The sequence below is a fragment of the Leucoraja erinacea genome, chromosome 15, assembly GCF_028641065.1.
Source record: "Leucoraja erinacea ecotype New England chromosome 15, Leri_hhj_1, whole genome shotgun sequence".
Lineage (NCBI taxonomy): Eukaryota > Metazoa > Chordata > Chondrichthyes > Rajiformes > Rajidae > Leucoraja > Leucoraja erinaceus.
In genome coordinates, this window is record NC_073391.1 from 9,432,772 (window position 1) to 9,446,950 (window position 14,179).

The following is a 14,179-nucleotide window of genomic DNA, read 5'->3' on the forward strand; positions in this document are numbered from 1 at the left end:
GGATACTGTTCCACAGTCTAGGTACTACAACCGCAAAAGCATTCTCAACAAATCATGAGGTGAAAATGATATCAAAAATGGGATTTGCATAAAAGTGGTATAAATCAGTTGACTTCTCCCTACCTCATTTCCTGCTTCTGCTGTCCAATTAATACTACAAAATTTAATTTCTCTACAATGGGACATACAGATTAATTGCTTTATTGCTTTGGGGGCTGAAACAACTTTGATAATTCAGCCAGTAAGGCAAAGAAGTAAAATAACCACAAGTAATTTCTGCAAATAAAAGAAGCAATGAAACCATTCTGCTAAATGCTATTTCATCATCTCTGCCGGCATTTATCGCATTAGCCTACAATCCGTGGGATATCTGGACATCGTTTATAAGCACTTAGTTGGCAAGAATGAAGCAGAGTTGCATAGTAGATGAAAGTCCCTTCCATACTTCTGAAATGAACATCTGGGTCAGAAATAGTAGATGATTTTACTTCCTTTAAAATGGACTATAAATCATTTGCTGCTTGCCTGTAAAGCACTGATAGTGTGATGCTCCCTGCTGGTAGAATGTGGTTTTAAAATCTAGCCATGGATTAAAATTTATGTTATGTGTTTACTACTTGGTTAATGGAAAGATGAGGGGAATGTTCAGAATAATAGCAGCCCAGGATTATAGCGTGTTATTGCATTGCTTTTTATATCTGATTTTGCCGCAAAATTCTAACTTTCATGAGGGAATAATATAAAAATAGCTTCACACTAGTTTAAACCAAAGAATTTTATCATCCATTAATAATCCTCAGGTAATCCTCCCTTAAAAATAAATTATGTTTGTAACTAGAAAACTGGACGATTCTTTTTCAAAAAGATAGATTAATCTGAAATAAACAGCTGCAACTTCTGAGTAAAATACAATTTGTGTAAATAGATGCAGATCTGTCAGCAAATATTGTAATGATCCAGGGAAGATGAATAATGTTAAAATTGGAACAGCAGTATCACCAGACCATGCGATGGGTGAAAATAGTTTCATTGATACAGACCAGCTTAGTTATATGGTGAAACAACACAATGTACTGGAGTAACTCGGCAGACTGACTCAGTCTGAAGAAGGATCCCAACGTCATCTATCCAAGTTCATATTTGATGCTGCCTGCCCTGCTGAGTCACTCCTGCAACTGCATGCCTACTTTCAATGACTGGTGTACCATGACACCCAGGACTCATTGCATCTCCCCTTTTCCTAATCGGCCACCATTCAGGTAATAGTCTACTTTCCTGTTTTTGCCACCAAAGTCGATAACCTCACATTTATCCACATTATACTGCATCTGCCATGCATTTGCCCACTCACCCAGCCTATCCAAGTCACCTTGCAGCCTCCTAGCATCCTCCTCATAGCTAACACTGCCCCCCAGCTTCGTGCCATCCGCAAACTTGGAGATGTTGCATTCAATTCCCTCGTCCAAATCATTAATATATGTTGTAAATAGCTGGGGTCCCAGCACTGAGCCTTGTGGTACCCCACTAGTCACTGCCTGCCAATCTGAAAAGGGCCCATTTACTCCTACTCTTTGCTTCCTGTTTGCCAGCCAGTTCTCTATCCACATCAATACTGAACCCCCAATATTGTGCACTTTAAGTTTGTATACTAATCTCTTATGTGGGACCTTGTCGAAAGCCTTCTGAAAAAATCTGTTTCCGCCCGGTTTCGAACCGGGGACCTTTCGCGTGTTAGGCGAACGTGATAACCACTACACTACGGAAACAACGCTGTATATCTTATGGTCCATTGCAATGAGGGTTTATTGTATTTTTAAGTTTCTTCTGATATTTCACCATAAATTCATATTTACTCAAAGTTAAAGAAAATGTATTTCTGAAGAAGGGTTTTGACCTGATACGTCACCTATTCCTTTTCTCCAGAGATGTTGCCTGAGTTATTCCAGCCGCTTTGTGTCTATGTTCAATGTAAACCAGCATCTGCAGTTCCTTCCCACACATATCCTTTTTACCTCCTGGTTTGCAGTCCAACAGAATTCTTCAGATTGACTGGCTACTCAGCCTGTTTGTTGACATTATCCCTGCCTGCTTTCAACTTCTGTCAGGTGTAGACCATCTATTCAAAGATGTGACCAATGAGTATCGATTAAAAAGAGACAACTATGCTCACATTATCAAAATAGTGAGCGAACTACAAAGGAAAATAGTGGAGCGTAAATGCCGGATGTTACATGATCCATTTTTTGTTTAAAATATTCATTGCTTCAGTAATTTACCTTTTCTTTTGAAGTGTGCTAGTAATGTTATTCATTTCTTGTAATTATCAGTGAGTAATCCCTGACAAAGTGTTGAGTCTAATGAATGAACAAATTATACTTTATTATCACAGGTGACATGTCACAGCGAGATTCATTGTTGCGCCTACACAAAGGTATCCAAAGAGCTGCCACATAAAGGGCGCTGACACAGTTACAAATATTCCAATTAGTCCTCAATGGTCCCCCTTCATTCTCTGCGCCCCCCCACTCTGGCTCCTTCTTGGCTGCTTCTTCGGAACCCACCGCGGTCCCGTCTGACCTCCGGCACCCACAGTCTAGACATTTCCGTCAAAATTACTTATCAGGCTTCAAATTTGCTTGCCTATTGAATTTAGGTATTAGGTTGTCCATTGGCTTGGATTTCTCCTAATATATTTTGGAACTGCATGCTTCCTGGGACAGTCTGTACCCACGAGAGGAGAGAGAACTCATTGTTCCCCTCTCTTGAAGCAGTCGCAGCTGCCATGCCTGTCTCCAGTGAAGTTGACTTTTCCTGAGATGTGCTTTGAGTGTTGCAAAGGAGCAAATGCTTTAATGCAATCGGGTTGCTTTTGGACAGTTTTATACTATTAAAAATAGGTGCATGAAATGCTATTCATGTCGCCAAAGCACATTGTATTCTCCACGAGCCCTCTTGTTTTTAGCTGATTTACTATTATTGCACTTGAATAAAGGGACTTGGATTTTGGGAGTAGTATTAATTTTACTTGGAAATTGATCTTATTGCCCAATCTTATTTGGTTCCTCCTGTGCGCAGTTTTTTCACCTTGCATGTTTTCGTATTAAGCAACATTGCAATAAGCCTCAATATGCTTCCCTGGAGGGTGTCTCAGACTGACCTACGGATGGTTTTATACCATATTGAAATGAAATGAAATGAAATGATTCAATTTATTGTCATTGTCAGTGTACAGTACAGAGACAACGAAATGCATTTTTAGCATCTCCCTTGAAAGGGAGACACATGTTATTACTTTCGGCTTTTATACACCACTGTTTAGTTTTAATTCAAGATACAGCTTGGAAACAGGCCCTTTAGCCCACAGGATCCGTGCCAACCAGTCATCCCCGTACACTAGCACTATCCTAGAGACAATTTATAAACTTTAGCAAAGCCAATTAACCTACAAATTGCATGTCTTTGGAGTGTGGGAAGAAACTGGAGCACCCAGCGAAAACCCACGCGGTCACTGGGAGAATGTGCAAACTCTGTGCAGACAGCACCTGTAATCGGGATCAAACCCAGGTCTCTGGCGCTGTAAGGTAACAATTCTACCGCTGTACCACCGTGCCGCCTCTGTGTGCATTTTTTTAAAATCGTAATAGTTTAATATTTTATTCTTAACCTTCAATAAAGTTGAATGAATTGGGACCAAAGACACATGTTTAATTCACAATCTTTCCCATGGAAACCTAGAACTACTGGAGGTTGATGGGTTCAGGCTGTTACTGTGGCTTCAGATGTGGCATCCCCTTGTGGTTTGTAAGAAAGTGACCTTGTATGGATAAAGTAAAAATGCCCTCTAATGATTTATTCACAAAAAGTTTATTCAATGAACCTGCAACTGATAAAATGTGCAGTATTAATAAATCCTAAATTAAATGCTGTGCTTGTTTCTAGTTACTTACTGTCAAACCGGAGCATCGTCTCTCCAGCCTTTCAGATATTCAGAGCTGCTCTTACTTATCAGATGTCAGCTGGGACTCTGTCCACCAGAAGAAGATGGAGCCTGGCTTCGTTCCAAACGTAAGCAAAGGAAATGCCTAGCTCAGTGCAAGTAAATTCTAAACCTTGGTATTAAAATTAAGCCTTTAAAATAGATAGTGTAAGTTGCTAATCCTCTTGCAAGGAAGATTACTGTTTCTAAAATGTAGCAAAATAGCAGTAATCTAATTTCCCAACAACTGGCTTGGCAAGTGGTTTTGGTTTCAATTAGTACCATTCTGCCTCTTAAACAGAAAGGTCGGCTGCACTGTGACCCCACCTTTGAGCTGGAAGAAATGATTTTAGAATCCAAGCCACTGCACAAGAAGAAGAAAAGGTTGGCAAAGAACAAGTCGAGAGACAACAGCAAGGATAGCTCACAGTCAGTAAGTCTGCACGTGCCGTGGGAAATGTCTACTTAAGTGGCTCTTCAAGGCAGAACATTTTCATTATGTTACATACTACTAGGACATGCATATCCACATACATCGCATTATGTATAATTGTCAATAACTGTCCGAGGGAATATGGTGCAGAGGGGATTTGTACAAAGCTTGCATTATCTACCTAACAAAATATGATAGAGAAATCTCATGTTTGCTTCTGTTATTGTCTGTTGCAACTGAATATTCTACCATTGGATTCTGTATTATTGCATGTATCACATTAATGTAATATGTAAGGGATGACAAATGCTTAATCTATAATTTAACAGTGCAGCCTCTGCATAGAAGCAGTGTATGAAGTTAGGATTTTTTTTCCTTTGCAATTTTGTGGTAATTATTTTTTCCTTATTTCTCTGAAAGGATAATGAGTATCTGCAAGAGTGTCTAGAAGTAGTGAGACAAGAGTTCATGATCTTCAACAGAGAAAAGTAAGTATGGTAAGAAAATGCTATCATTAATCATTAGGCTGCTTAATATCTTACATTGAATCTCAGGAAAATGGCACTAGTCTGAAATGGAATCGAGGCTAGCTCCAGTTTGCAATTTTATTTACCATTATTTCGCAGAACTTTACTTTTGTAATTTAAAATGGAACCTTTTGTTCAATTTGGCATCTTTGGGAGAACAAGAACAGGCTTCAAAAAAAAATCAAGGGTGAATTAATAGATTAATTGGGTATGCCACTGAATCTGCCATCAGATAAGCGTCAGTAATATGCTTTGTTTACATTGTATATGTAATACACCAAGGGACATCTGTCATTACAGGGGCTTTATAAATGTCCGTTGTTAGGTTCACCAGGGTTAAATGTATGCCAAATTATTATTTTCTGAATTAAAGCAATTATTAATTTTGGTCTCAGGCAGATTAATTTTGGCACATTCTGAAGGGCTTGGCTTTTATTTTGCATGGTTTATGCCTTGCCGTGCTATCACTATGTAGTTGAGGATTAGTTTTGAGAAGAACAGGTTTCTAGGTTATTCTTTTGGACAAACGTATTTTGGGTGGCCTACCTGTTTTATTAAGCATCAAACCAGCTTCCAACCAGCCTTTGTTGACGTACACAAACAGGATAGTCAAATGGGAGATGTAAATATCACCCCATTCTATCCTGCCATTGATTTCACTGAAGAATTAAAATGAATGAGCAACAAATGTAAGATACAGTATGTCCTCATTATTGACCAGGCTGACATTTGAGTTACTGGTGATGTTGGCTTTGTTCCCCTTTGCCACCAGAGAAATGTCTGATCATCAATGGCAGAGCATGTTCTCATTAGTGTACAAAGAGAATTTGGTTTATTTTTCATGATATGTTGAAATGTCACTAAATATTAGTCGATCAAACTAATCCCAAGAGTTGTTATAGATTGAAACTGGATAGTAGATAGCAGCAATATTCTTTGTGTGAATCCACCTTCAAATTTATTTCAATGTAAATATTTTTGAATGCCTAGGGAGAAAAATCAGTGCAAGGTTTTACCAAGATCAAAACCAACAGTGTGGACTGGCAGCTGTCTACCTTTTAGAAAATGGTAATGACCCAAGCTTGAACATTTGGAAAGGCACAAACGGTCTTTATGTTTGTCAGTCTTTGCTACTTCTGATTTAGTCCTGCGTACATTATGAATAAACCAAACGAGATATCCCTTTGCAATCCGGAAAGAAGGAGCTTCCCATGAAATGCTAAAACAGAACAAAGCACTGTGGACAAAGCACTGACACCCTACTTTTTGGGAGAAATCATGGTTCAATTCTAATTATATCATTTTTATAAAAAGCAGGCGTCATTGCAATAAGTCAAGAAAAACCCAATGCAATTACTTTAATAGTTAAACCAAATTTATATTTATATTTTTTTATACAAGCAAAACAGCAATTGACATTGTTGTTGACATTCCAGCAGATCTGGGTGCTGCTTCCTTCCTGGGTTGTTTCAGACACAACTGCTACTTTGGGGTATATAGATGGAGTGTTGATGAAGATCTGCTCTGATACGAGGGGACCCTCTAATTCTCCCAGCCCACGTATTTCTTCCCTCTATGTACGTGGAATTGAAGGGCCTCGTGCTGCCTGTAGGATGAATGGCTCAATGGAAAGGATAACCTGCCATTGTGCATACCCAGCACTGGTGTCTGCACTCTGGGTTCAGTGGGGTGGGCACTCAGCTCATGTTATGCCTCTTTAGGTGCTGATATGTATGATGTGTTGCTTTGAAAACCTGAAGAAAGTGCTTTGTTTTTACGAGCGAATTGTCAATGAAAACTGTTATGGATTTACTTGATGTGTAAAAAGAAACTGCAGATGCTGGTTTAAGCTGAAGATAGACACAATGCTGGAGTAACTCAGCGGGACAGGCAGCATCTCCGTAGAGAAGGAATGGGTGACGTTTCGGGTTGAGACCCTTTTCCTCAACCTGAAATGTTACCCATTCCTTCTCTCCAGAGATGCTGCCTGTCCCGCTGAGTTATTCCAGCATTTTGTGTCTATCTATGGAATTACTTGACACTAGTTGCTTGGGTGTACTTATAAATTGGATATAAAAATGATGTTAATGCCTTTAGCTCTTGAATTCAAATGAGAAGATGATTTGACCAATGAACGTTTCTCTTAGATTTTAAGGACTGTTTCCTTGTTATCATCTCAACCGTCCTCTTTGTATTGGTTGTAGATTTATCCTAGACATATCACTTTGCATCTTAGTCAATTCCAGAGTTAATCTGACCTCATCATCTTAACATGCCATTTCTATCATGTCTGAAGAAAATCAAGCAAAACCAAGCAAACTTTAAAATAAAGGGTGTTATGTCAATTTGACGAATAGTTATCATGCCAAATTGAGAAAGCGATGAATTTTTCCAAATATTTCATTTTACAAATTGCTGTCTGGTCCCAGCACTTATAAAAACATAGACAATATGTGCAAGAGGGGGCCATTTGGCCCTTCGAGCCTGCACCACCATTCATTGTGATTATGGCTGATCATCCACAATCAGTAACCCGTGCCTGCCTTCTCCCCAAATCCTTTGATTCCGCTTGTCCCTAGAGCTCTATCTAACTCTCTTTTAAATTCATCCAGTGAATTGGCCTCTACTGCCTTCTGTGGCAGAGGATTCCACAAATTCACAACTCTCTGGGTGAAAAAGTTTGTTCTCATCTCAGTTTTAAATGGTCGCCCCTTTATTCTTAGACTGTAGCCCCTGGTTCTGGACTCCTCCAACATTGGGAACATTTTTCCTGCATCTAGCTTGTCCAGTCCTTTTATAAGTTTCTATAAGATAGCCTCTCATCCTTCTAATATCCAGTAATACAAGCCCAGTCTTTACAATCTTTCCTCATATGCCAGTCCCACCATCTCGGGGATTAACTTGGTGAACCTATGCTGCACTGCCTCAATAGCAAGGTTGGTCTTCCTCAAATTAGGAGACCAAAACTGCACACAATAGTCCAGATGTGGTCTCAGCAGGGCCCTGTACAACTGCAGGAAGACCTCTTTACTTCGATACTAAAATCCTATCGTTATGAAAACCAATATGCCATTAGCTGTCTTCACTGCCTGCCGTACCTGCATGTTTACTTTCAGTGACTGGTGTACAAGGGCACCAAATCTCATTGCACTTCCCTTTTTCCTAATCTGATAATAATATGCCTCCTTGTTCTTGCCGCCAGAGTGGATAACCTCACATTTATTTACATTATACTGCATCTGCCATGCATCTGCAGTCTTTGCAGTTCACACTGCCACCCAGCTTTGTGTCATCTGCAAATTTGCTCATGTTACTTTTAATCCCATTATCTAAATCATTAATATATATTGTTAATAGTTGCTGCCCCAGCACCGAGCCTTGCGGCACTCCACTCGCCACTGCCTGCTTTTCTGCCAGGGACCTGTTTATTCCTACTCTGTTTCCTGTCTGCCAACCAATTCTCTATCCATGTCAACACCCTACCTCCAATACCATGTGCTCTAATTTTGTCCACTAATCTCCTGTGTGGGACCTTATCAAAGGCTTTCTGAAAGTCCGGATACATTACATCCACTGGCTCTCCTTCATCCATATTACTTGTCACATCCTCCAATTGACTAGCAAAACAATGACATATTTTCCCACACTGTTCAGTGGGCTCACTGTATGACCATTAGGTTAGCCCGGACGCATGTTCAACAGTTGGATTTCCCAGCATGAGAGTTAGGAGATCTGTAGACTATGAGCTGTCCGGTGGTGGTGTTTTATCGAAGGCTTGAATTTAGCCTCAGTAGCAGAGCTTGTTGCTGGCTGAACCGTGCAAAACCTGGCAGCGCATTAGCATGGATCACAACTGTGCAGGATAAATTTAATGACACAAGTAAACTGCAAACATGAATTTCTTAAATTTAATTCATGGTACTTTTAGCTGTAGCATGCATGTGCAATTCCTATATACATGCACATTAAGAAAGGTCATGATCGTACTCTACCTGGATCCCAGAAAACCCTTTTACACAATGCATGGGTGGTGTAACGCAAGGTTAGTGTTGCTTGGCCGACAGGCAATAGATGCTCAATACAACCTGTGCTATCTCTCCATGTTATCTATCTGAGACACAACTGTTTGGATAAATGAGACAAAACCTTAAAAACATCATCCCATTTGCAAGAGTTAGCTTGAACTCCATGCTGAGAAAGCAGGACTAATTATAGAGCAGGAAAATGGACACCAGGAACTGCAGATGCAGGGTTTACAAAAAAAAGTCCCAATGTGCCGGAGTAACTCAGTGGGTCAGACAGCATCTCTGGAGGACATGGATAAGTGAAATTTCGGATCGGGACAGTTCCTACTGATTTTAGTACGGGGGAGAAAGCTGGAAGAGAGATGGGGATGGGACAAAGCCTGGCAAGTGATGGGCGGATACAGGTAATCGGGGATTGATTGCCAGACGGGTGGACAAATGGCAGAGATGAAAAGTAGACAAAAGTCTTTGAGTAAGGAGAGAAAAAGGCTTTGTAAAACAGTAATGCAATTCCTGACAGAAATTAATTGTAATGAGTTAGGTCTAAAAAAGGCTGCAATGCTCCCTTTCTTCAAACTTAATACAATTTTAAGTTGCCACTGGTGTTAGGACTCAACAATTTAATTCAAACCATAGAATTACGAAAGAAGCATACTATTATTTTTATATTTAAACAAGTGAATAATATTAGATGGTCATTTTAATTTTATTTTGATATGGATATTTAAAAATTAATTTTTAAAGAGCACTTCAACTTTGTTTCATTGAGTCTGTGTATGTATAATGAATAGCGAGTATCATTGAATCTCAGGTTACAACTATTTTACAAACACTGGATACTCTCATTGACAATGTGCCTCCATGGAGCTAGTTCATCGTGTAAAGAGTAGAATAAATGGAAATGCGGAAATTCTTGCACATTGTATGTGCTGTAAGTAGCCTTAATCTGTAGAGGAACGAACTGTAGATGCTTGTTTACATCGCATATAGACCCAAAAAGCTGGTGTAACTCAGTGGATCAGGCTGGAGAAAAGGAGTAGGTGATGTTTTGGGTTGAGAGCCTTCTTCAGACTCTTCCTTGACTACAGAACCAGCCAATTTCCCTCTACCTACTGGTAGAGTTAGTCTGTTAGACACTGATCTTCACTCTCAACAACTTCTCCTTCGACTCATCCCACTTCCTTCAAATCCAAGGCCTAGTCATGTGCACTCACATGGCTCTGCTTGCCTCTTTGTAGGGTATGTCGAACAATCCCTCTTCCAGGCATAAACTGGCCCTCTCCCCGAACTCTATCTCTGCTACATTTCCGACTGCATCACGACTACCTGCATCCATGCAGAACTCATGGACTTCATTAACTTCACTACCATCTCCAACACCTCCTTCCCCTTTCTTGATCTCACCAGTAGGTAGACTATCCACTGGCAGTCTGAAGAAGGGTCTCAACCCGAAACGCCACCTATTCCTTTTCTCCAGAGAAGCCTGACTCGCTGAGTTACTTCAGCTTTTTGTGTCTATCTTCTGATTATAGGGCCTGTCCCAAGTTGCGTACGCCATCAAAATGCTGCGTACGCCATCAAAATGCTGTGTACGCCCTCAATGCGCCGACAGGCCGTTGGCGCGCTGAATTTTCGGACAGTGCGGACCAGCCACGCACAACTCCATACGCCTCCGCGCTTGGAAGTGGGACCGTCCCGCGTGACCGTACGCCTCAAGCGACCACGTTTGGTCGCGCTAGACACATGCTTTCGCATGCTGGTGGGAAAGACCCTGAACTCTTGTCAGTCAGCTAGAAGAAGATCTGATCAGTGAAGCAAGGCATTTTTTTTAAAGCGAAGTGAAGGATATGATAGGAGTAGATAGAATTTTAGCAGCAGATTTTAGCTTCTGTTTTAACTCAACCTTGGAAACAAATAGCTGTGCCACTGTTCCACTGAGCAAAGCTGAATCTTACACAAGTTACTCAGCATCCTTCCGGTCATTGGTGTAGATGACCAGGAAATGTTTGCGCATTAAAATTTCATAACAATTGAATCAATGTGCTGCTAATGGGTTTAAAATTATCAGTCGATATTTATAATGCACCACAAGTCTGGCATTTTTAGCATTCCAACATATAGTAGCAAAGACATGTGTTGCCAGCTGACTATGGTAAATATTTCCATTATCTCCTACATTTTAAAACTTCACTTAGGTTGAAAAAGAGGTCAGAGGAACCGACAACCTCCGTGTCCAAGACTGAGGAAAAGCCAGAAGCAACTGCTGAAGATGAAAGTGGAAACCTGCACATGTGTAGTTCAGTGTGTTCTTCAACGAGCAGTAGCTAGGACTGAATGGTCAGGCTGCTCGATCCATCTGTCTTAATGTTTCTCAGGCTGCTTCACTGGGCTTCTTAACAAAGCTATCAATAGCATTTGGGGTTGGCGGGGGGGGGGGGGGGGGGGGGGGGGAGGGTGGGAAGAATCTCATCCATGGGACAACCTCTGGATATCTAGTGATCTACAACAAAACACATTGCCTAGTGAATTTATTTCATGTGTTCACAAAACTAAAGCACTGGAAAATAGAGAGGTTGATTCTCTTAACAACTAAATGATAGATATTCTCTATGCAACCAAATAATGGCACATTATGTCATCAATTTAACAGAATGTTGGATGTCTGAAACCAGTTAAATCTGTATTTCTTATTTAGTTTTTTTTGTGCTTTGTTAATGCCTTGCTATTAGTATGTGAAAATCTTTAAATTCAATGGTCTTTATTAATCAAATGTAACCTTCATAGACATTTGACATTAAATCATTTTATTTACAATCATTTTATTAGAACAAAGAAAATTATAAAATATTGTTGGATTATATTATCGTACAATAGGAATAATTACATTTGTTTCTATAGCTTCAGGATCTTTCATACAGGGTGGGAGGGGAATCACAGACTGACGGATTTTATGTGTAAATATTGACAGCTTTGTTGTGTTTCCACAGTTTTATGTGGAGAGCTTTGATAGGAAAAAGTATTATTAAACCAAATTTTCATACGAAAGCTTACACTATTTCCAAAAAAGTTTCAAATGTGCAGGCACAACAAGTGGGCAAGGAGGCCAAAGCTTTTATAGCACTGACATTTTCATTTATAACATGCAATTAGCTATACATCTTTAACATACTACTAAATGGCTTCAAATTATATTGGTATTCGATTTGTTACATATATTGTACACTATCACTTTAAATAACATGCAGCTTGATGGGCTACAAAATCTATTAGCAAAGTAGGAACAATTAATACAGTACAATAACTGATATTTGGTATAACAGCTGCTTTTACAGTAGGTATAATAGGTCGTAAAAAAGAGAACATCCGAGATTTGAAGTGACAGGTGGAAATTTCAGTCATTGAAGTTTGCAAAACACAATGCACTGATACTACATTTTTGTACACTCTGATTTTACGAACTCTTTCTAAGACAACAGCGCAACTCAGAGTGATTGAAAATGGCCGACACAGGAATGTAGTATATGAATGCTGGTGTTCATGTACAAACTTTGCTGATGGCAATGTCTGCCTTGGAATGTGAGTAATCATGTGGCTCAATTTACTTGAAGATAACCGTCATGATTAATTGCAAATTATTAACTGCATTTGAAGAAAAACCTACTGTATGTATTCAAATGTTATTTATGTATTTTTGTTGCATGGATAATGCATTGTTTTGGACTGAATCATAGTCCTTGAAAATGTGTGCAATGTAAAGGAACTTTTCAAGAAAAGGTTGTATCTCTGTAGTACTGAGATGTTGAATTTTTAATATTTAAAGACATGGCGCATGATTCCAGTTTCTTGCTGTAATGGGGAATAAAAACTTGGAAATAAATTTGTTCTTGTACATAACAGTAATTGAAACTTGCTCATTTATTTCAAATAATTGTGCCCAGGAAACAGAGCTTCATACAGCAAACAGATTCCTCTGGATTGATACAATGGAAACCATCTCTCATCACTTCAAAACCTGAAATCGCTCTTAAAACTTGACTCCATGTTTTTAGTTTGAAGATTAATATAAATCAGCTTCCTTTTCTCAAAATAGCCAATCTGTGATCCTATACATGTGAAAATAGTTTTCATTAAATTTGAATTAATTTCTCTCAATTTTAGTCTCTCTAGATTCAGCCATTTCTACCATTTCTAGAGATATTTCTTCCTCTTCACATATACATGAAACATTTTTGAGAATGATGACCATTGTTGCTGTACATATGACACTGATTCCGCAAGAACATTTGTCTGAAAAGCAGTAAATGTAGTTTGGAGATCCAGCGCGGGAACAGCCCATCGGCCCACCGAGACTGACGATACACCAGCACTATCCTGCACATTAAGGAACATTTACAATTTACAGTCAATTAACCTACACGCCTGTATGTCTTTGTAGTGTGGGAGGAAACCGGTGCATCCGGAGAAAACCACATGGAGAACGTACATACTCCATAGAGACAGTAGCCCATAGTCAGGATCGAAAAACAACATTTTGTTTGAACCTCAACGGGGTTCAAATGACAAATAAATTGTATTGAACTCGGGTCTCTGGCGCTGTAAGGCAGCAACTCTCCCGCTGAGCTGCTGTGCCACACAGAAGTTTAGAGATGCAGCATAAAAACAGGCCCTTTGGCCCACCAAGTCGAGCATTGATCACCCGTTTACACTAGTTCCATGTTATCCCAGTTTCTGATCCACTCCCTACACACTAGTGGGGAATATTACAGAGGCCAATGAAATTACAAATCTGCATGTCCTTGGGATGTGGGAGGAGATCCACATGGTAACAGGGAGAAAAGGCAAATTCCTTGAGTGCTGTCTGTGTGGAGTTTGCACAATCTTCCTGTGACTGTGGGTCTCCTCTGGGTGCTCCGATCTCCTCACGCATCCTCAGATCTCTAAATATGTGACAACAACAAAAAAATAGTTTCATCTGCACTCGAGATGTGTTTTTTGCATGTCATAAATTGGTCAGTGTGCCAAAAGAAATTAAAACCAAAACATTTGATGGTAATATTACATCACCTGTTGGCTGTTAGGATGTACCCTATAAATAGCTCACACTAACTTTGGAAAAGCTCTGAAATCTCACACAGTATAGGGTTTTAAAATACCAATTAGAAGTAATTTGGAGGGCTAAACAATATTTAAAAAAGATTATGTGTATATATTAAAATGT

The 14,179-nt window shown here is 39.6% G+C and overlaps 1 protein-coding gene and 1 non-coding gene across 4 annotated transcripts in view; one reads left to right on the forward strand and one right to left on the reverse strand.

Moving 5' to 3' along the window:
- The window catches only part of LOC129703932 (serine/threonine-protein kinase 32C), a 283,437-nt gene extending 272,047 nt beyond the window's left edge, over positions 1–11,390 (forward strand). The window contains exons 9-13 of one of the 3 annotated variants that reach the window (XM_055646651.1): positions 3,940–4,065; positions 4,278–4,409; positions 4,830–4,897; positions 5,927–6,004; positions 11,157–11,390. In XM_055646651.1, the coding sequence (XP_055502626.1) occupies positions 3,940–4,065; positions 4,278–4,409; positions 4,830–4,897; positions 5,927–6,004; positions 11,157–11,289 (537 nt within the window). In that variant the 3' untranslated portion in view covers positions 11,290–11,390. Of the gene's footprint in view, positions 1–3,939; positions 4,066–4,277; positions 4,410–4,829; positions 4,907–5,926; positions 6,005–11,156 lie in introns of all 3 variants that reach the window. The other 2 variants (XM_055646652.1, XM_055646653.1) reach the window with 2 other exon arrangements.
- trnav-aac (transfer RNA valine (anticodon AAC)) lies at positions 1,694–1,766 on the reverse strand. The gene has a single exon. It is a non-coding gene; the product is annotated as a tRNA-Val (tRNA).
- Positions 11,391–14,179: the final 2,789 nt, after the last annotated feature.